The sequence below is a fragment of the Egretta garzetta genome, unplaced genomic scaffold, assembly GCF_000687185.1.
Source record: "Egretta garzetta isolate BGI_Z169 unplaced genomic scaffold, ASM68718v1 scaffold107, whole genome shotgun sequence".
Taxonomy (NCBI): domain Eukaryota; kingdom Metazoa; phylum Chordata; class Aves; order Pelecaniformes; family Ardeidae; genus Egretta; species Egretta garzetta.
The window spans coordinates 702,790-723,769 of record NW_009260399.1 but is presented as its reverse complement, the minus strand read 5'-3'; the positions used below and the strand labels follow the sequence as shown (position 1 = coordinate 723,769).

At 39.3% G+C, this 20,980-nt stretch overlaps 1 protein-coding gene across 2 annotated transcripts in view; it reads left to right on the top strand.

The window, feature by feature from the left end:
- Nucleotides 1–20,980, top strand: part of NELFA (negative elongation factor complex member A) — a 25,757-nt gene that overhangs the window by 1,034 nt on the left and 3,743 nt on the right. For both annotated transcript variants that reach the window (XM_035898658.1, XM_009643184.2), the window contains 9 exons: nucleotides 7,054–7,225; nucleotides 8,360–8,521; nucleotides 9,442–9,531; nucleotides 12,111–12,241; nucleotides 12,423–12,492; nucleotides 13,336–13,424; nucleotides 15,748–15,859; nucleotides 18,174–18,430; nucleotides 19,501–19,600. In XM_035898658.1, coding sequence (XP_035754551.1) covers nucleotides 7,054–7,225; nucleotides 8,360–8,521; nucleotides 9,442–9,531; nucleotides 12,111–12,241; nucleotides 12,423–12,492; nucleotides 13,336–13,424; nucleotides 15,748–15,859; nucleotides 18,174–18,430; nucleotides 19,501–19,600 — 1,183 coding nt within the window. The remainder of the gene's footprint in view (nucleotides 1–7,053; nucleotides 7,226–8,359; nucleotides 8,522–9,441; nucleotides 9,532–12,110; nucleotides 12,242–12,422; nucleotides 12,493–13,335; nucleotides 13,425–15,747; nucleotides 15,860–18,173; nucleotides 18,431–19,500; nucleotides 19,601–20,980) is intronic.

Sequence of the window (20,980 nt, the reverse complement as noted above, 5' to 3'; positions counted from 1 at the left end):
CGCTGGGCGTGCAGCGGGGCTGGTGCCCACAGACATCCCCGCTTCTTCCTTGCAGCCTTTCTTGGACGGGGATGGGGAGGAAGGTCTGGCAGAGCGGTCCCTTGAGGCCCAGCTCGGAGGACTCGGTGTGAGGGAAAGCGCTCAGGTTCCCCGTGATAAGGGAGCGAGTGGAGTGGAAGCTTTGCTGCTGCTCCTCCTCCTCCTCCCGCTCTTCGGGGAATCTCTGGTTGGCACTAGTCTTTAGAAAGCAGTTTCAACCTGTAACCTATTTTATGCCTCCACACGGACTTATAGTTGTAGGGCTGTGTTTTGGTACAGTTTAGGTGCCTTTGGGGAATGAGGGTTTTCTGAAGCAGTAGTCGTTCTAGGATTAGGACAGAGGGGCATAATCGTTTAGGAACAGTCATGTGTGTTAGGCTTGCTTTGCTCTTATTCCTTAATACTGGCAGCTGTGTAGGTGTCCCAAGTGGAACATCTCAGCTTTAGGAAGGACAGCAGCAAGTGCTGAAACTTTGGGAATGGAAGATCTGGGGTCTGCAATGAACAGTGCTTTTCCCCACCTTCTGGCAGTCAGGTCTTGCTTGAGGATTATTGTCATGCTTTTTTGGCTTCTTTTTACCTTTCTGGGAACAGCTGGTGCTCTCCTTTACTGTCCTACCACAGCTAATAAGCTGGCTGGCTCTGCAAGCAATCATTATAGATCCAGAAAAGCTTATTCATTTGGCCCTGGACCATAGCTCATTTGCAGCTGGCTTATTCTTGCCAGTAGGCAGCTACCGATATTTGGGGCGATAGTTGGAGAATGGTTGGGAAACATTTAAGTTTCTTTAGCCAGGTTTGAGGAATTCCTCCCCTACTCCCGCTGTGTATGGTATTGGTTCCTGGTAACAGGCATGGAGGTGGTGCATAGTTAATCCTCACCTTCTCGTGTAGAGTATCCTCAGCTGTGCTTGCACTAGTCTCTCTCTTGGCTAGGACACAGCTGCTGCTTAGGCTTAATAGGCTAGGTAGGGTGTGGGGAGATGATATGTAACTTGGATTATTATATGCTCAGCTTCTGTGTACTTCTAAGCTGAAAATGCGCAAGCATGACATTTAAGCAATAGTTTAGTGTATGTTGGCATCTGTCCTGCCACATGCATCTGCATGATTGATCACTGTGTTACGTGCAACTTTAAAAAAAAAAAAAAAAAAATCTTGTTCAGCATGTTTACTTTTAATTTTTAAAACATGATATTCATACTGTCCAGTGTGCAAGCTGTCTGCCTTGTGCGTGACAAATGCAGTTGTGTTTTGGACAAACAAAATAACCAAGGCCAGAAAGGGGGATGGGGAGCTATGCTTAAGCTCACATGAACACTGAGTATGCAAAATTCTTCTGAAGTAGTGTGAAAATCCCAGTAGCTTGGAAGAAATTAGTATTGCAATGTTTAGAAAAAGCTAACAAATTAGTGATGTTTTTAGATTGAAAAGAGCTTTAAAAAGCTTAGGGACCTTCATAAATAACACTCATGCTAATTCTCTGAGGGAGCAGTATTCAAGCAAACTGAAATTATTTGTTGAAATGCTGCAAGAGTGTTCACTGGATGGGTAAAAGAACTTCTTAAACTGATTCTGAGGAAGATGGTAGCCAGCAACTTTACTTGATCTGTGCTTTTGTTAGTCATGGCGATAAAGTGTATCTAAAGAAGACCAGCTCGGATGCTGTGCCTTTTAGTGTATTGTTAAAATTACCAGTTGTGTTCCAAATATAAAGCTCGTGTTACTGCTGTAACAAAAAATAGTGTGATTTTTTTTCACTTCTTTGGTAGAGTTTGTGAATTCAATCATAAATTTAATCTTTCACTGTAAACAGAGCACACTTGGTCAAGATCTAGGGATTTAGCATGTTTTCAGTCCTTTGAAAAGTACCTATAATATTTTAATTATTTCATGGGCATGCAACTTTTTTTTAACTGAGAGAAAAGGCTTAAAAAAGTTTTTAAAAATGAAAAAATCATGAGGCAGAAACCCTTAACATTGTTAGTATGTCTGCAATTATCATTATAGACTTCTTTCTATAAATGGTAAAAATAGCTGTTGTAGCCAAACTGCTGACTGAAAGGGATGTTGTCTTGTCAGGTACTGATCATTTGTGGTGAGTATGCTAAAATAGGTTGTATTTGTGAAGATTTGTTAGGTCACTTACTGTCGAGATTTGGGATATTTTAAATAGCATTGGGTATCTTACCTATGATACCCTGTACGTATGTGTTTGTGTTCGGTATATGTGTGCTGTGGTGTGTACTCCTCTACAGTATTCTCTGCCCAGTGTATTGTGGAGCAGAATATACACCAGTATAGGATACTTGTAGCTTTCTGGAAGTGAAATTCATCATTTGGAAATCACTCCCATATCTGAAAATGATTAAACTTAACTGTGAAAGTACTTCATTAGCCTCTTTGGAAAGTCATGTGTGTTGTTTTCCACACCATGTGCCAGTCTATATCGATCATGTGTGAGAAAGACTGAGCTGGCATTTGGAAACTTAATAGTATTGGAAAATATATTGTACCAGCTTTGTAAAGTTTTGGGAATCTTGATAGTGGATGCAGAGTATGTTAACTGTTTTGTTATGTAACACATTAAAAGATATTCCCCTCTCTAGGTAACAGATTGAACTTGGTTATTTTCTTTTCAAAATAATTTTTTTTGTTTTTGCTATAATAGCATTTCCACTGAGGCATAGGATAATATGGAAACCATTTGGGAGCAGACATCTGAGTAAAGTTACATGGGAATCAAGAAAAGTGTGGCGGTATTTGGTTTAGAAGGGGGTTAATTGGCTGCTGGCCCTTTCTGAATCTCTGTGAAAGCCTCAGTAGACAAGGGAGTCTTCAATGAGCTCTCTTGAAAGCTTAGTGCTTAAGTGTTTATGTTTTTCCTCAAATATAATATCCTTCAATTTTCATAATGTTTTCATTCAACACTTCAAATATTGTATAGATACAAGTGACTTAATCCTCGTAATACTCATGTGGGATAGGTAATAAACCTAAATTTTGGCTCCAATTTTCATTTTAAGTTAAGTGTGTTTTATAGGCAGTTATCAGAAATACCATTTCCCGCTGTAATTTGCTGGGCAGAACTTGCTAACTCTTGAATCTCCCTGCCCCCCAGCTTTTCATCTGCTAATTTTTTTCCACGTAATCATGCCTATTTGAAATGATGCCTAAAGCTCAGTGTAGTGCTGACCAGCGTTTCAGTTGTGAATTTGGCAGAACAGTTACTTCTGTTTATTTTGTATATTATATTCTTGTAAACCCGATTCACAGTGACAAGCGCAAGTTTTCTTTTTGTGCCAGCATTTTCATTTAATTGTTCAGGGTTAGACTGTGATGTTACAGCTAAGTCAGGAATGAGGACCGTGTGCTTATGTGCACTCTGCATTACCTTGAGAGGAAGATGCTGCCTATCCTGGCAGTGGCCTGCCCTTTTACTACAGTAGCTGCAAGAGCAAAAGTCAAGACTCTTCTTGCTTGCTTAGGTGAATTGGGAGCCCTCTGTTCATGCAGTGGGAACGGTGGGGTACTAGTGCATATGACACTTTCCTTTCCCTCTGTGTTCAGAACAGGCAGGCTGCTGTGCATCTTTCTGGCCTGCATTTAGTGTTCTTAATTTTTCTGTGATGTAATGTGGTATATTTTAATCTAATGGTACTCTTGGCCACTTCTACTTTTTTCTACATGGTTGGAATACAAAACATACACAACAGTGATATTTGATCCATCCTAGTTTTGTATCATTTAAACGATAATACTTTACTTCCCAGCCAATGCTTTTAGCTTAATGAAAATGCTCTATAATAATAGAGGTACCTATTAAATATCACCTTCTCTATGGCCCCTGAAAGATTAAAACTTGATTGGGTTTATTAGCAAACTGTTGATGCAATTGTCTAAAGGTATAGTCACATATATTAATCTAGGCATAATATAAAGCAAATGAATGGGAATTCTTTGCAAATCATCCTGGAGCTATCACTTTGTGTGTTTCTAGTAACATTTCCTTTTTTACGCCTTCCCACGGTGCTGTTTGTGTATTCTTCCTGCCGAGCCATTATTAATCTCCCTTTGTCTCTTTTCCCAGACTTTTTCCATCCTGCCTGATCCTTTCTTGTTAGATGTTTCTAGTCAAGCCCTATGCTTTTTTTTTTTTTTGGTGTGTGCCAGCAGGCTGAGAAAAATACTTAAGATCCTTAAGTTTTAGATGACAGAAATGCCAGAACATGTTGCATCAGATCTTGATATTCATGCTTAACAAGATGCCGGTTGAAGCTGATGGGACACTTACTGACCCAGTGTTGCAATTTATACAAATCAGAAGCTTGGGATTATGGCTGTGCTCCGTAAAGTAACTGAAAAACTATATGTAGGATTCTCTGTTATTTTGAGTTGCATTTCATGCATTCTTAAACCACAAATGAAACTTTTTTCAGCTGCCAGTTCAACAGCGAGCTGGGAACATATATTTAAGTTGCCATTTGAAGGCAAACCTGAGTCAAAACTCAAATCCAGGCTTGTTAAATGCAAACCCATATTCAGACAAGGTCTCTCATTAGCTCACAGGACGTGTTGGTGTGCTTCGCTTTCCCTGTGTGTGTGTCGGTGGCTGTTTTTTCACAGTGTTCTTTCTGCCATGAGGCCTTGTGATAATGTTATTTGCACAGTGCTAGGCAAGCAAGTTGTTTCTGGGCTCATTTCTTGAAGGAACCCAAGTTATGTGAAGTGGTGGGTTGTGGCATAAGTAGGTTGCCTGAACTTTAGCTGCCCTGAGAGTGGTGTGGATGTGACATGCCCAGACAGGAGCTCCATAGGAGCGCACATAGTATAGGCATGTAGCTCTGTGAATTTTTGGTACAAAGAGGAGTTTTGTGGAACAGATATGAAGGGTAAATTGGGAGGATACAGGCGACATCTTTCCTCCAACTATTGCCTGATACACCACGCATTAGTGGTGGCCTGATAAAGGCTTGTAAAAGAGCGATAAATAAGCCATAGCTTCATCAGCTCTTGTGGCATTTTTTAGATTTTCAGGTGTTTTGTGTAAATCAGTACTGTAATTCCTATAGGATAGATAGGAGAATGAAGGAATTTGTTTTGATAGTATTCATACTCATCCACTGCAGTAGAAGTGACTTCTGATGAGTGGTTTTGGGTTAGAACAGAGAGATTGACAAGTCTGTGTGGAGTCTAGGTGAGTTTTTCATGTTTAAGGAGAAAGAAATGAGCAATGAAGGACAACAAAGACTAGAACCTTAGAAATTGATTGTCTCCATTGGGTAAGTGTTGGTTATATTTGACATGTGTGTGGTCATGTTTATGGGGTCAGTTTAATCCAAAGCAAGTCAGTTGTGCTGATGAAAATGGTAACTGACTGTTGTAGTGTCTCCTTTCTGCTCTGCTCTTTTTGTGGTTCTAGTGTTTTTATGACTGTAGTTGGCCACACCAAGGGACTGATCAAGCTTAGAGCTACAATGAGGTGCTAGGTTTTGCTCAGATGAACTGATCTGGTTCGTTTCACAAGCACATTACTATGAGCATTAAAATACACAAGGGGTAAAGGGCAAACTGTGCCTATCATGCACTTGTAAAACTTCCTAAAGTGAGAGGGCAAGAACGTTGTGTGGGTGAAAGGAATTGAGACATGTCAATGTTTGTCTGCCTCTGAGCTTTAAAAGTGCTTGGGAGGAAAAATGGAGAGCAGAAATTTAACTTTTATTTCTTAGTTGCAGTAAGTTGAGTAGTAAGTACTGAGTAGAGTAAGCTTATTTTTATTGAACTTTTTCATGTAAGAAAAAGCTGGTTCTAAAAAAAAGGGGGAAGAAATAAAGCATAAAGGTGAAGATGCATCTTTTGCTTGTCTCCCTGTGTTCAGAAACATGTAGACTGTGACTAAGCTGTATGCGCCACAATGGGTTGTAAAAAATCAGAATTCAAGTATGTCCTTATACTTGCTTGTAAATTCTTCAGTGTTAATACCGTACAGATAAGAGTATGTCTAAACACTTAATTTTACTGTTATGTATTGTGGCTTAGATAGATGCACAGTACATGCCAAACACCTTAGTTCTGTGAAGCTAATGCTTTTAATGCTTACATGAGAGTTTACTTAAGGAAAAAAAGCAACAAGTGTTCAGTCTTTATATGTGGGGTTTAAACTTAGCCGTGTCTGAAGTAAAACAACTAATTTAAGAGATTCACTGTGTAAACCCCTGACTGTAGTCACCCTGATTTTTATTTCATTTCATAGGGCCAGTAAACATGTTGATCAGTAATTAAAAAAAATTACTGTGACAATGAAGTTTTTTTATTAATCTTATGCATTATTTTCCCTTTTTCAAGATAGGTGCTTAGACAAAAATAACTTTTTTCTGACTGTAGAAACTTTGGGTAGATGGAAAATCTTGTTACCTGTGGCATATTAGAGGGCTGGGTCTACTTCTGTATTATGTCGTTTTCGTCAAACAATACAGTTTTGATTAGCATGAAGCACATTACTTTTGCCTAAACTTAAGTAAAATTTTTCAGGGCTTAGTTTATGTTCATATAATGCAGATATAGTCTGTCTGCTGTATTATTATGTAGCCCAGAAAGAGGCACATCTTCATTTAGATGCCTGTTCTAAATAACTTAACAAATTCCAGTTGCATGTTCTTATCGCTGAATATAAGATGTGGGTACCCTGGGAGTATAAGTGTGGAACGTAAGCTGACAGTAACTTAAGGATCTGACCTCTTGTTTGTAGTAAAAATGTTCAGTGCCAAATAAAGCTTTGAGCTACCAAAAGCTCAAACCAAAGCAATATAAAAAAAAATATCCTGGTTCATTCTTTACTTAGTTCTAGAGTTAATGTATAACAACTGTGTTGAAGCAGTCTTCCCTCTTCCCTTCCCCCATAGTAAAACATTGTGCATGTTTACACTAGTGTCTTTTTTAAAGTAAAAAAAATCCAACTATAACCTGTTTAAAACTGTTTCCAATTGGCTGATTTTCTTTTTCTTTTTTTGTTAGATGAAAGGGGCACTGACTGAAATTATCCAGCTCGCTACCTTGGATTCAGACCCCTGGGTCTTAATGGTAGCTGATATTTTAAAATCCTTTCCAGATACTGGCTCCCTTAACCTTGATCTTGAAGAACAGAATCCCAATGTTCAAGATATTTTAGGAGAGCTTAGAGAAAAAGGTAAGCCTTTCTGTTGGTGAAAATTATGGAAATATGATGCCTTTTTCAGAAATAACAAGTTTGCCTGTGAAACGACAGGTTATCTTAACAGTACTGGTATCAGGACAAGCAGTATGTCTTGTCTCTTAACTGCCACAGTTCATGACCTGGCATGTTACTGGACCGGGAACTGTGATATTTGAGGAATGGTAACTTCTTAAATTATCTTTTCACACATCGTCAGAGCTTGCATGTCAGGTATTACCCTGAGTGTGTGTGAAGGGCAACACGCAAGTTAATGTGGATTCATTAGTGTCATAGACAGGCTGTTTGTGCACTGACGGGTAATAACTGACTGACTGCAGCATAGTAAGTTGAGGTTTTTCATGTATTGCTCTGTCTCATATGTTGTAGTACCAAAGGTGACAGTAAGGCTCTGTTTCTGCAGCGCTTGTGCAGACAGCTTCACGTGTGGGGAAGCACCGCTGTTGTACTGGGCAGGTGTGGTGCCTCTCTGCTGGAAGTCCCCCCTCTACGCAACAAATGATAGGTGCTGTGGGGGTGACTGATTCCAAGAAGTTATGCTGCTGATGTCCGACTAGTTACAGATTGCCTTCCAGCTGAAAATACTGGCTCAGGCACTTGCACAGTTGCTGCTTCAAACAATGTAGTAAATGGTGAGGCAAAGCTGCTCGTTGCCTAGAAAAAGCCTTTGGGCATCAACGGGCAGACGTGGTCTTGGAGTTAGGATTGCAGCAGACCAATAATGAAACAACTTGGAGGTGGAAGCATTTTGTTTTCTTGCTATAAACAAATGATTGTTTGTCTGTTCACACTTCTGGTTTGGACTTTTGTTTGCTAGTTTCCTTTTTATGTGTAATTTTTAAGGAATCTTGGAATTCAATCATTTTTATCTTCTTTGACAATAGTAGCATATTTAAGTTGGACTAGGAATAATTAACATGGAAGCTCTTATGAAGCTAATTTAGAAAACATCCTATATACTGTGCAATAATTAGAACTAAATTACACTTGGTGATTAAACAAGTAATCTAAAATTTTAAAACACCCATACAGTCCAGTTGTAAAATGTTTTGTAATTAGCTATCAAAGAGGTGCTAATACCCATGTGTACTGTGTTAACTCTTTATGCAGTAAGTGAATGTGAAACTTCAGCTATGTTGCCGTTGGAATGCCAATACTTAAACAAAAATGCCTTGACAACACTAGCTGGGCCACTTACTCCCCCAGTGAAACACTTCCAGCTGAAAAGGAAACCTAAAAGTGCCACTCTCAGAGCTGAACTCTTGCAGAAGTGTAAGTAGTATTACAGCTAGTTGATAAATTGAGTAACAAATTAGAGGAAAATTTATATTCAGTCTTATTCTCCAGTATGGGGATGTACCTTAAAATTTTCTGTTATAAGAGCTTTGCTGGCTGACTTTTTTTTTTTCTTTGATAGACTGATATGTGTGGAAGAGCAGGTGCAAGTCATTCCGGCCATGATTACATTAAAATGCTAATCTTTATTTAAATGCTGTTCAGATTTCAAGGCATATGAAAAACTGTAGCTTTTTTAAGCAGAGATATATTCTCTCATGAGTGTATTTAACAGTCAGTTAGTTGTGAAGACTTGTGAGGGACAGCTTTGGTTAAAGCTTCTGAAAGAAAACTGGAATCAGAACCTAGTTTTATTTTGCCATATGTTTTTGCAACAGGGAGCAAGAGCTGCTAATTAATGCTTTCTTTTGCTCAGTATGCTTATACAGGGTGTGAAAACCAAGAGGGTTTTCTCTAACAAAAGGCAATATATGTGTACATATACGTATTGTTAGCTGTTTGAACTAAGTGATCTTAAAATAGTTTACCTGCTGTTCTGTTGCAGCAGCTTGCTGCTTTGTTGCATGTGACTTGAGTAGTTGGTCTGGTTAAATACAATGATGTTACCTAGAACTTCCTTTTAATTATTTCAATCTCTAACTAGTAAATTGTCTACTCCGATAATTTCTTTTAGCTTAGACCATCTTGTCAGTTGCATAGTCATATTGATTTTGCATTTTCTCCAAATCCTGTGCTTACCTCACATAAATGACCTGTTTTTTAATTAAGATATAATTCTTTTCTTTGTTGCTATTCCCATCTTTAATGTAGTAGTTAATAATATTTTATATAGGAAGCAGTGTATTGTATTTTTTCAGCATAGATTCTGTAATAACTAAAGCCTTTTTTCTTTTTAGCAACAGAAACTGCACAACAGCTCAAGAAGACTGCAGGAGTGCCTTTCCATGCCAAAGGCAGGGGACTGGTCAAAAAGATAGATACGACAAGTATGGCTCACTTCCTGGAAAGAAAATCTGATAAAATAGCCTTGATGAAGAATAAAATTACCATCTAGTTTTTACAAAAACTTAATTCTTTTTGAACCAAAGGATTTTTCCCTTTCTGCCTCCCTCTCTCCTGATATTTAAATGCTTCTGACATATCTTGTCAGAAAGAACAAGAGTGTGGGGTTTTTCTTAAATGGCAAGTATATCTGCCATGCTTCTAAAATGTATGCAGCTAGATCATGCCTGTAGACTTTGGTAAGAATTTAATTTGCATCAGTCCAGGAATAACTCCTGACTAAGCCATGTTGCTCCAAAAGGGAGCAGAGTGGATCACAGTAATCTGCTGTGCTCTTTGAAATGCTGTGAAGTAGACTGAAATTGTCTTGTAATCGTATAATTCTGCATGGAGAAAGAAGAGAGGACAGTGTGCTCTCTGCAGCCAAGGTTGTGCAGCGGCTTCTATTTAATGGACATGAGAGAGATTTAAAATCATTCTTAAACTTTGCATTAATAGATTTTTAACTGTTTGCTGAAGTTCCCAAACTGCTTGAATTTTTCAAATAAGTTTTTGACTAGGAGCAAGAATCATAGAATCATAGAATGTTTTGGGTTGGAAGGGACCCCTAGAGGTCATCTAGTCCAACACCCCTGCAGTGAGCAGGGACACCGCTAACTAGATCAGGTTGCTCAGAGCCCTGTCCACCCTGGCCTTGAATGTTTCCAGGGATAGGGCCTCCACTACCTCTCTGGGCAACCTGTTCCAGTGTTTTACCACCCTCATTGTAAAGAATTTCTTCCTTATATCTAGTCTAAACCTACCCTGCTTCAGTTTAAAACCATTACCCCTTGTCCTGTCACAGCTGACCCTACTAAAAAGATTTTCCCCATCTTTCCTATAGGCCCCCTTTAGGTACTGAAAGGGCACAATCAGGTCTCCCTGCAGCCTTCTCTTCTCCAGGCTGAACAAGCCCAACTCCCTCAGCCTGTCCTCATAGGAGAGGTGCTCCAGCCCCCAGATCATTTTTGTGGCCCTCCTCTGGACCCACTCCAACAGTTCCATGTCCTTCTTGTGCTGAGGGCTCCAGAGCTGGACGCAGTACTCTAGGTGAGGTCTCACCAGGGCAGAGCAGAGGGGCAGAATCCCCTCCCTCGACCTGCTGGCCACGCTTCTCCTGATGCAGCCCAGAGTACAGTTGGCCTTCTGGGCTGCCAGCGCACATTGCCGGCTCATGTCCAGCCTTTCATCCACCAGCACCCCCAAGTCCCTCTCGGCAGGGCTGCTCTCGATCCTTTCTTCCCCCAGCCTGTACTGATACTGGGGGTTAAAGGGAGGGTTCAAAATTAGTTACATCAAATCAATGCACAGGTATAACTTTTCTGACCACCAATATGATGCTGAGGTGTAAAACTTGAGTGATTTATTGGTGTGCTGGCTAGAAGCTGTGAAGCACTTTGTGTTCAGGCTATTTAAGGTGTGGTTTTGAGCACCAAAGTTGGCCATATGTTCATGCAGGAAATGCGGAAAGTGTAGTTGTAATTTGAACTAAAAGTTGTCCCAGTATAGAAATTGACTGTTAGTTCTTCTTGGCATTCTTTTTAGCTTTTGAACTAGTAAAGTTAGTTTTTAGAATTGGCATTTAGAGCCAGGTGGTCTCTAGAAGTACGAGTTATGGAACCAGCTGGGGTTTACTCTGCTGCAACTTACTCACATTGGTCAGAGGATTGTCCTATGGTGAAAAGGTTTTCAGTACAACATCTAGAGGGATACAGGGTATCTAACCTCAGACTAAAATTCTGTGTTTATCTTCAAATTGTAGGGTATGACGACATTGTCAGCAGGCTCAAAGATCTGATAGATACGTATGTGTCCCTAAATTTTTAGCAGTTGAAACGATGCCATCTTCAGTGCTTACATTAAATGTGAGGTAGAAGGGTAACAGTGTAAATATGGGGGAAAACAGCTTCTTATGGGTGTAGCAGTTTCTACTGAGTATTGAGACAGCAGGTTTCCTGCTTGCAATATAGACCGAAGTTGGATCCTCCTCCTTGTGCAAACAGCAGCTCCAAAATTTCAGACCCTTGTGTGCAGCAGTAATTTACCTTTACAGTAGATTATGAGCCCTTAGCCCCGCAGAAACCTGGCTAAGAATCTGTGATTAAATACAGTTTTACCAAGTAACTAGATCGTAAAGTTCAAAGAGCATCTTTGGCAATAATTGGATTCAGAACATTCATGCCTAATACCTTTTTATGTGTTCAAAAATTTTATTTCTTATAAGTAAGGAAAGCATCAATGTCTGTAGGAAAAGTACATTTTGATGGTAGTGCACCTGTTTGATTACTTCTTGTAGAATGGGGTTGCAAGCATTAGCCTAGAGGTTGACTGTTACTCCTTGTTTGGAGGGTAAAACTTAATCTGACCTTTGAGGGACATGCGTGTGAGAGAGAATATCCATAATAAAAATGTTGGGGGGGGGGGGGGGGTGTTAAGAAGGGGAAAAGCCAAAGAACTCCTTATGATTGTTTTCATAACTAATTAAGCATATATTACAATTGTTGCCTTTTTGATCTTCCCTAAGCGCCGCTCAAAGGAATACCAAAACAAGCTCCGTTCAGGAGTACTTCAGCACCTAGTGTATTTAGTCCTTCTGGAAACAGAACTCCTATTCCTCCTTCAAGAACACCTTTGCGCAAAGAAAGAGGAGTAAAGGTAGGTGCACTCTTTCTTAGTCTCTTGCTTTCCTGCTTCTCCTCCCTGATGGAAAGTGAATTTCTGATGCTGGTTTGCATCAAGTATTAATATATTAAAGAAAAAACAAAGGGCAATATTTAGATACCAATTACATAAATTTAACAACAGTTATTAAGTTATCTGTGGTCTTTCTTTTTAGCTTCTAGATATCTCTGAGCTGGATATGGTAGGTGCTGGCCGTGAAGCAAAGAGAAGAAGAAAGACATTAGGTTGGTATAGCATGCTGCTTACAGAGGCTATTAATGTACCTGCAAATAGGATCTAGATTTGTAGTACCATTTTGTTTTTCATTTGTTAAAACTTCTCTTCAGTAAACTTTAAAAAAGGGAAAAAAAGATAAAAAACCAACCCAACCAAAAAGGGAGTATTTTGACTTTTTTTTTTCTTCCCAATTCTCCTGATCGTATTGCCATGTGCCTGGGTAATAACTTCACTCAGCTGCATGAAAGGATTGAGCTAGTTGGTTGTGCTTTGGGCAGCACTTAGGGGCATGAGCAGCTTCAGTACTGGAATTCTTCTGAGATATTTTAGTATGCTTATTTCCACTGGCTATGCGGCCAAGTAAAATAGTTGAAAATAATGTTGAAAAAACTTATAGCAATCTCCAAAATTCTGGCCGAGACATCTTAACAGGTGAATAATACCTCATATACTGCTCTTAAGTTGACAGTGCGGTGCTCTACTTAGTCATGTTAGGAAGATACATTGGGTAGCATGTTTGCCCACAATTACCATCTCAGAAAAAAATCATAATTGCAATTCAATTTTTGCTTGGGTTTTGGTGCTTTCTAATGTCACAAAGTGAGCCAGTTCTGCCTAATTACTCAGTTACTATATCTTGATGGCAATACATTGTGGTTTAGTTCATAATTGGGTTTATTATAAAATTGTGTATGAAGATTACTGTACCTGCCACCCTTTCAGCATATATCTTTTCAAGCCTATTTTAGCAGACTTTGAGAAATGCATTTTTATGTCTTTGTTTGAAGAAGTATATCTAATTCAGTATTTCAGAGAACTTCCTTGAACTAACTTCTATTTTTATGCAATAGATACAGAAGTTGTGGAAAAGCAAGCCAAAGAAGAAACAGTAGTAGAAAATGCTACCCCAGATTATGCTGCTGGCCTTGTGTCTACACAGGTAAAACCAACTAACAAGGACAAAAATGAAGTAAACTGTGATGCACATTATACTAAAATACTTAAACACTGTAATGATATCCTACTAACTTGAGGAAACGTGCATCTTAATGTAAAAATCTTTACATAATTATTTCAAAATTCCAGTATATTTTCACTAAACTAGATAAAAAAATTCAAAGCAGGATGAAGGTAAATTTTTTGATTGTTTTCTTGTTGCTATTTTAACTTTGTGATGGGGTATGGCATTTCTGTAACTGAGGATTGTAGTCTTCTGTCAAATGAAAGGGATAGGAGGGTTCTCTGGCCCTAGAGAGGTAGAATCATTTTCAGGAGTTCCTGTAGGTTTCACTCTGCCTGTGCATCCTTTGTGACCCTCATGGAATAGTATCCACAGAAGTCTTAAGTGAGGAGCACTTGTTGCTGGCCAGGAGGGTTAGCTGAATATAAGCAGCCAAGGCTTTACAGCTCTCCTGTTTTCTGGCTTGAGAAAAGAACCTGCTCACTATTACCCTTCTGTGGTTCTTTTCTCCATTTTTAGCTTGTAAGCTTTGAGAATTGATGCTTAATCCAGAACGTGGCTTTTTCTGAGGTCTCCAAACCTGTCGGTTACTAGGCTTAGCCAGTCCTATTACTACTGAAAGGGAAGGAGCAATACAGTGGAATTGATCTCTGTCCAAATTACTTATGGCTTATAAACTTGTGCTTCTTAAAACCCATAAATTTCAGAGGTGGCCACTCCTCCTCTTAACAGTTTTTTGGGGTTTTTTTTGTGTGTTGGGTTTTTTTCTTTTTTTTTTTTTCTTTCTTCTTTTTAAACCAGCCCAAAGTTGTTTAGGGTCTACTGAAAAAGCTAACCTCTTGCTAGAGGCAGTTCAGTTAGGGGTGGGAGGTGGGGGAGCTGTGTTTAGGGTTTTTTTCCTTATTCTTTCAGGTACAGCGCACTGGAAAAACCATGATGCAGCTTTATGTTTCTCAGCCCGGACGTAGCTTTTACAAGAATGTTAGGTCTTCCCCCCCACTTCTGAGTTAGAAACTGACTGTTCTATTCCAGCAAGCATTGGCCTGGAATTAATTTCGACAGCTGGGTTCTTCAGATACTGGTAGATAATTTGAGGCTGCAGCACCCAGTGTTTGCAAGCCACTTGGGACAATCTATCTCAAATCTTAAGTGCCTTCTCTTATTCCAAATTTAAAGTGGTCATGATTACCTCTGCCTGTTTAAGTCTGTGTTGACATGCAATGCTTGCCTTTGGAGAGCACTCTATTTTAAAAGATCTGTGGTTTGGTTAGTGAGCCAGATGTTTCTTCATCTAGAGCCTAATGGTAAGCACATGCAATGTTGGTCCCATGCTTATGGGGGTAGCAACCTATGGCACACGTGCCAAAACCAACATATAGGCAGCTGTTGGTAGGCCTGTGTCAGGAGTGAAGGTCATTGCTTGTTTTTCTGCAGACTGCTAGAAGTACCTTCTTTTGGCAAGCTCCCTATTCTACAGAATATCCATCTTACTTTTGTCTAGTAAGGCTGCCTTAAATGATTTGTCTGCTAGACTTATTCCCCAAAAACTTTCTTCTTTCAACCCCTTACATTTGTAAGACTGGATTGGATGAAAGTGAAGATCTTCATAGAGATACCATGCTGTTTTCTTTATGCTGTGTGTGCAATATCACGTATAGTTAAGCTCAAAATGTGGCATTTTCTTTGGCTTGATCCTAGATGACATCTGTCGTGTTGGTGTCCACTGCCTGTTTCAGTGGAAACAGGGTTTTACCTGTGCTCTTACTGCTGCCTTCTGCTTGCTCGTGTCCCAGAGGCCTTTGCATTCTCCTGGGTGATATTTTGGTAGACCTTTTGCCTGTGAATGAACACAGGTTTCTGCTTGCTAGTAGTGAAGAGCATGATTGCTTAGGCAGAACTTACTTCTATAGTGTAATTCTTCAGAGTACCATCTGTGCAAATTTCATCATTTGGTCTCCACGCTATCAGCTGAGGAATGGGACACAGGAACAGCAACTTGACTCTTTGCAGAAGTACATTCTCCATAACGGTATTTTTTTCCTGGCTCAGACTGTGCCTTCAGAAGCAACTTCGATCTGAATTTGGGGAAATAAAAGCTGCTTTTTCTCTCCTAGGGTACTTCTAATGTCTGAAGTTTGTATAGGGAGTTAGGATTGAAAGGGTAAACTTGCCCTAACAGAGGAGTCCATAATTAAGTTCCCAAAAGGAATATCATAGCAGAACTAATGTTGAAACTGTATTTAAAATGCAGAAATAGTGCATGAGTATATGCCACATGGTTATAACACTTTCTGTTTTACAGAAACTTGGCTCATTGAACAATGAGCCTGCACTACCTTCTACAAGTTACTTACCTGCTACCCCCAGTGTGGTGCCGTCTTCCTCATATATCCCAAGCTCTGAAACACAGCCAGGTAAAAGATGCTTTTTTGCTTTTGGGACCCAATACCTCCAATTCTAAATACCTCCAACGCTATACAGTTTTTCTGTCTAACTCTTCGCTTATTTACAAACCTACAATCTCTCAAGTTCAGTGAAACTTAACCTTAGCAGTTTAAAAATCTGTTGCAGGAACCCAGCCTTTGGGTTTTGGGTAACCAGACATGTCATTTAAACTAAATAAAGAAAATGCTTGTTGTTCTTGAGTCTTAAAATGACTGCTAGTTAAGGCAAGCAAGCAAAGCGATTTAGCGTTTGGATTTTTTCCTCTTACTCTATAATAGAAAATCCATAATTTTTTTTCATCCCTAAAGAGACACCAGTAATACACATAAGTCTGGAGTATATACTCTATACATACATCCACTTACAAAACGGTTGCTTTCAAGAGTCAGATACATTTCTAGAGGCAAGTATGTATTAGCTTTCACACAGGATGGGATCAAGCCATCCATTTTCCTTTTACCTTTTTATAGAAGTCTAATGCATAGCAGCTGAGCTCCTGCATATTTTGAAAAATGCGACATAATTTTCAATTCTGGACATTATCTATAGTAAAAAATAGTATTCATACAAATCCTGTATTTCTACACCTTTTATTTTAACACACTTGGTTTTACTTTTCCTTTTCTGCCACATGTGAAGTTTTAACGGAATGTATCAGTTTGCACTAACAGATGTGCATGACTGGGATTCATTACCAAACCTTGCAGTTAACAGAACCAGTGTTTCAGTTTAATGCATTATTTTACTCTTGGTTGTTTCGATTTGGTACTGTAATGCTTGTCTTTAAGTATGTGAGCTGTGGCATGTTGGTCATTATAGAAAAATGCATATGCAGAACATGATCACTTCACTTGGCCCTGAAACAGTTCAGAATCTCTCTGAAGACCCATGCAAATCTTTCTCTGGCAGAAAATTGGCATCTCGAGAAAGAACGCAGCCAAGAGTGCATCAGTGTTGTCAGCAGTTAGTATTATTTTCCAGAGCCTTAGCATTGTATTCAACAGCAGGAAAAGCCTAGTTTAAAATTTTCTATTGTCTTTGTTCTCTGTTTTTTTTTTTTTCTAACTTATTTTTGCCTTCTGGAGTGCGGGATATCTAGCTTTTCTTAGGGACAAGGAACATCAAACTGTTTCCTTGATATAAAATGCACACAAGATCCACAGATTTGATCTCATATAATCTGAAGTTGCAAAATTAACATGTTACTTTATGCAAGTCAGTTGCTCTGACATGAGAGGAAGTCAGTAATAAAACTTAAGAGATTTGTACAAGATTAAGGGGTAACTAATTGTTGCAAATGTTTGTCCTCTCAAGCGTTCACTGTCCTGTTCCACATCTTACTGGATAATAGCTATATTGTTAAAACCAAGCTGTGTCTGCGCCTGGATGGAGAGTGACAGACCTCTCATTCTCTGAAATCTGATCTGAAAGGCATCAGCATAGCTCTGGTCTGTATCTGCCTTTTAGTCTACTGTGAACACAGTGTGAATAGGTTAGCTTAAACCTCATGAGGTTTGTGAAAGGTGCTTAAACAGCTGTGCCTGTATCCAAGAGCTGCAAAAGAATGTAACTGGCTGGATCGTGCACTGGGTAACTGCTGCTTGCTGGACAGATGGTAACTTAGGAAATCACAGTAACTTGATCATATATATAACCTCCACCTGCAGCCAGGTTTGGAATAGTAACTCCCTTAAGTGCAGGTGAACTCTGAGAAATAACAGAAATAACGTAGGACTTGTCAATACTGTGGTGTTTTAACCCTTCTAGCAGTTAGCATTTAAATAATGCGTGAATTGTGAAGACTGCATTTAATTCTGTCACCTGTTTAAGTATTTGTTACTGGCTGAGACTTAATTACCATTTCCTCTGGAAGCTGCTGTTACATAGAAACTGAGGAGGTATTTTCATGGTTTTGGCTTCTACATAACAGTAGAACAATAATCCTGGTAGGGTCAGAGTACAGTTGTTACAGCAATATAAGCCAGAAAGTAAATAAAGAGGTTTCAATTTAATAAATCTGATACCCATTAAGCAAAATTTGATGCTAAATGTAGTGTAATCCATATTGGACAGCTAGTCACTCAGTTGTCTAATTATTGCTAAAGATAATCGAGTGGAAAGCGCATTAGCTCTTCAATTTTTCATGTAGATATTAGGTGGCATATTGAATCATGGTGCTAAAATAGAATAATCAGAATTTTTAGTTTTCTTTAAAAGCCATTGGTGATGCTAATCCCTGTTTGTGGATTATAATGTTTTAATTACCCTGATTGGTTTTTGCAGCTGGCTCTGCGCGAGAGGCCTTGCAGACTAACAGACAGACTGAAGAGCCTGCAGCTCCAAATGCTACCACAACTCTTCCTGCACAGTTCAAACAAAGAACACCCATGTACAATAGTAATTCTAATCCGCCTGCAGCTACACCTACCTCACCCCTGACACCTACCACACCTCCTGCCATTTCCCCTGCGGCACAAGCACCACAAGTGGCCCCCCAAACTCAGCAACAGCCACCACCGAAAAAAAGCCTCTCTCTCACAGTAAGTAAAATCAGGTTCTTTTTGACTGCTGCTGTTGATGTAGATTGGAAAATGCAAATTTTTATTATTACTCGTTTGGTATGTTGGCAGTTCCTGGCTTTTGGATCATGGAGTGGTCGAGGCTGCTTTTTTTATAACCAAAACTAACTAAATGTTTGCAGCTTTGTTAGCATTGCTTTCTTAAAAACATCAATGACAACACTTGTAGTTGTGCAGTGGTAATGTTACAGTAAGATTTCTTTATTTACTTCTATTTATTATGTAAAATAGTGTTGTATTACTTGTTATAAAGAATTTTGGAAGGTGTATTTCCATCAGAGCTGTTGCCTGGCCAATTGCGTATAATGTAAGCTGGCAAAAAGGATCCTGTCATTGCAGTGGTAGGAGAGAAGATACCAATAAATTATTCTAAGGCAAAAGCTTTTATTTCTTGATTCTCTCACACCCCCCCATTACACATCTTTTAAAGCCTGAGAGTGGGGAGGAAACTAAATTAAACAGCAATTAATTACGTCCTGAAGCTTCTTATTGCTGGTCTGTTAGTATATATAATGTGCATGCTTGAAGTTAAGCAGGTAACTAATTCAAGATGCAACTGATTTGAAGACTTTGCTAAGCACATCTGTAAGCCTGGCTTGAAAGAGCTGAACTTTAAGAAACTGGGTGGCTTTTTCAGTACCTCTGCTTCATTTATTAAAGAAAAAATTGCCAGCTTGGGTTTGGACTGCAGAGGAACCGCTGGGTGGTTTTGGTTTTGGTGGGGTTTTTTTCCTCTAATGTCATATAGAACACAAAATCGATAATGTAAACATTAAGTCTCTTAGCACGTGTTTCTGTAACCGTTTAAAGGGTGGGGTTTTATTTTAGTTTCAGAATTCATTTGTCACTGCTGCAAGTGTTAGGTATAAGCACTAAAGAGGGAAAGCCTTGAGGTTAAGGCACTTCTGTTGTTTACTTTTTGTAGGTCTACAGAATTCCATCTTGCTGTTATGCTTGTCTGTGGGTGTTAATATGGTAACTGTTAGCAGTGTTTTCTCCACTGGAGTTCATAACTGTTGTATCTGTTGCAGAGGGAGCAAATGTATGCTGCACAGGAAATGTTCAAGACTGCAAACAAAGTTACAAGGCCAGAAAAGGCTCTTATACTTGGATTCATGGCAGGATCCCGAGGCAAGTATTGAGACTAATTAAGCTTGCTTTTGAATACCCAAGTCTGAAATACAACCTAGCATTTCTAAATGTGATGTGCATATGTGAGTGCGAGACTCTTGCTTTAGCTTTACTCTGTATGTGTAGGACTCCGCTGTACTCTGGACAGTATGTAGTTCTATGGATTACAGTTCTAACTCCTTTAATTTTACCTGGAAACAGGTCTTTAGGGTCTCTTTCCAGTAAGTCAAACAGTCTTGTCAGAGCAGCTGCTAAACACAATGTGTACGTAACTGAACGCACGTAATATCATGGCTTAGGGTTTGAGAAACAAGGCCACCAGTTAGACCAAGGAACACACTGGTTAGGTCCTAGGAATCCATCTAGAAGACCAGCAAATGTAAGTTCTTTTGTGGCAAGTCAAGGTACAAGTTGGATAGTGCAGAGCCTCTTTGCTAACTTCTTAGCATTACAAATGTAGCAACTGTTGTCTCAGAGGCTTCAGGTAACCACAGGCGCTATGAATCACAGGGAATAAGCTGTCTGATAGCTAGATCCTGTCATGTATTGGCCTTGGTGGACCAAGGCTGTTTTACCCAGATTATCAGATGTAAGATGAGAAGGGGCTTAAGAGTCCTTAAGTGAACTTTATGATCTGCACTAGCTCTGGTTTCTAATTTGATATTTGAGGGCTCTTATCAGTGGTGTGCTGGAGCCTAAATGTGGCTCATGCATTTTGATTAAGGCAATACATTAATGAAGGTGACCAGGGTAGAGTTACTGTGATGATTCCTGGGCTTTAAGAAAGTTTTGTGTACCTTGCATTAATGATGGTGCTCTTAGTACTAGATGCTACTTCAAATTGCAGTAGGAGGGTGTCCTTTAATATCTATGTGGACAGTTTTTTGTGATGCAAGGTATAATATTATTTTGGAAATGTGCATATGTGTGTTTATGTATTCACATGTGCATATATAGATAAGTATATAACAATATTAATTCCTTCCGTAATAATGTCAGCACCTTCTGAAGGTTGTGAAGTAACTGCCAGCTATGATACTCGTGAGCTTCCTGAGCGTCAGCTCCAGAACCTTGAAATGTAACATTCAGTACTTCTACTGGAATGGAACAGAGTCTTGGACGAGTGATTTCAGTGAAGCTGTTTGGGCTTCCAGAACAGCTGAAAATTGTTGAGGCTTTTAACTACAAAATGTATCCCAAATAAAGTAACTCTGGTAGTTCAAGCTTACCAACTCGCATTTAAATATAAGCTTCTCTTATGGTTCTTGATGCAGACAGAAATGACACTGGCATGCTTTATTTCCCCCTTTTGTTGTTGTTCTGGTTTCTTTAGCCTTGGAGTCCATCTTTTAGGGTCTGGTTTTGTTATCCTTAAAACTC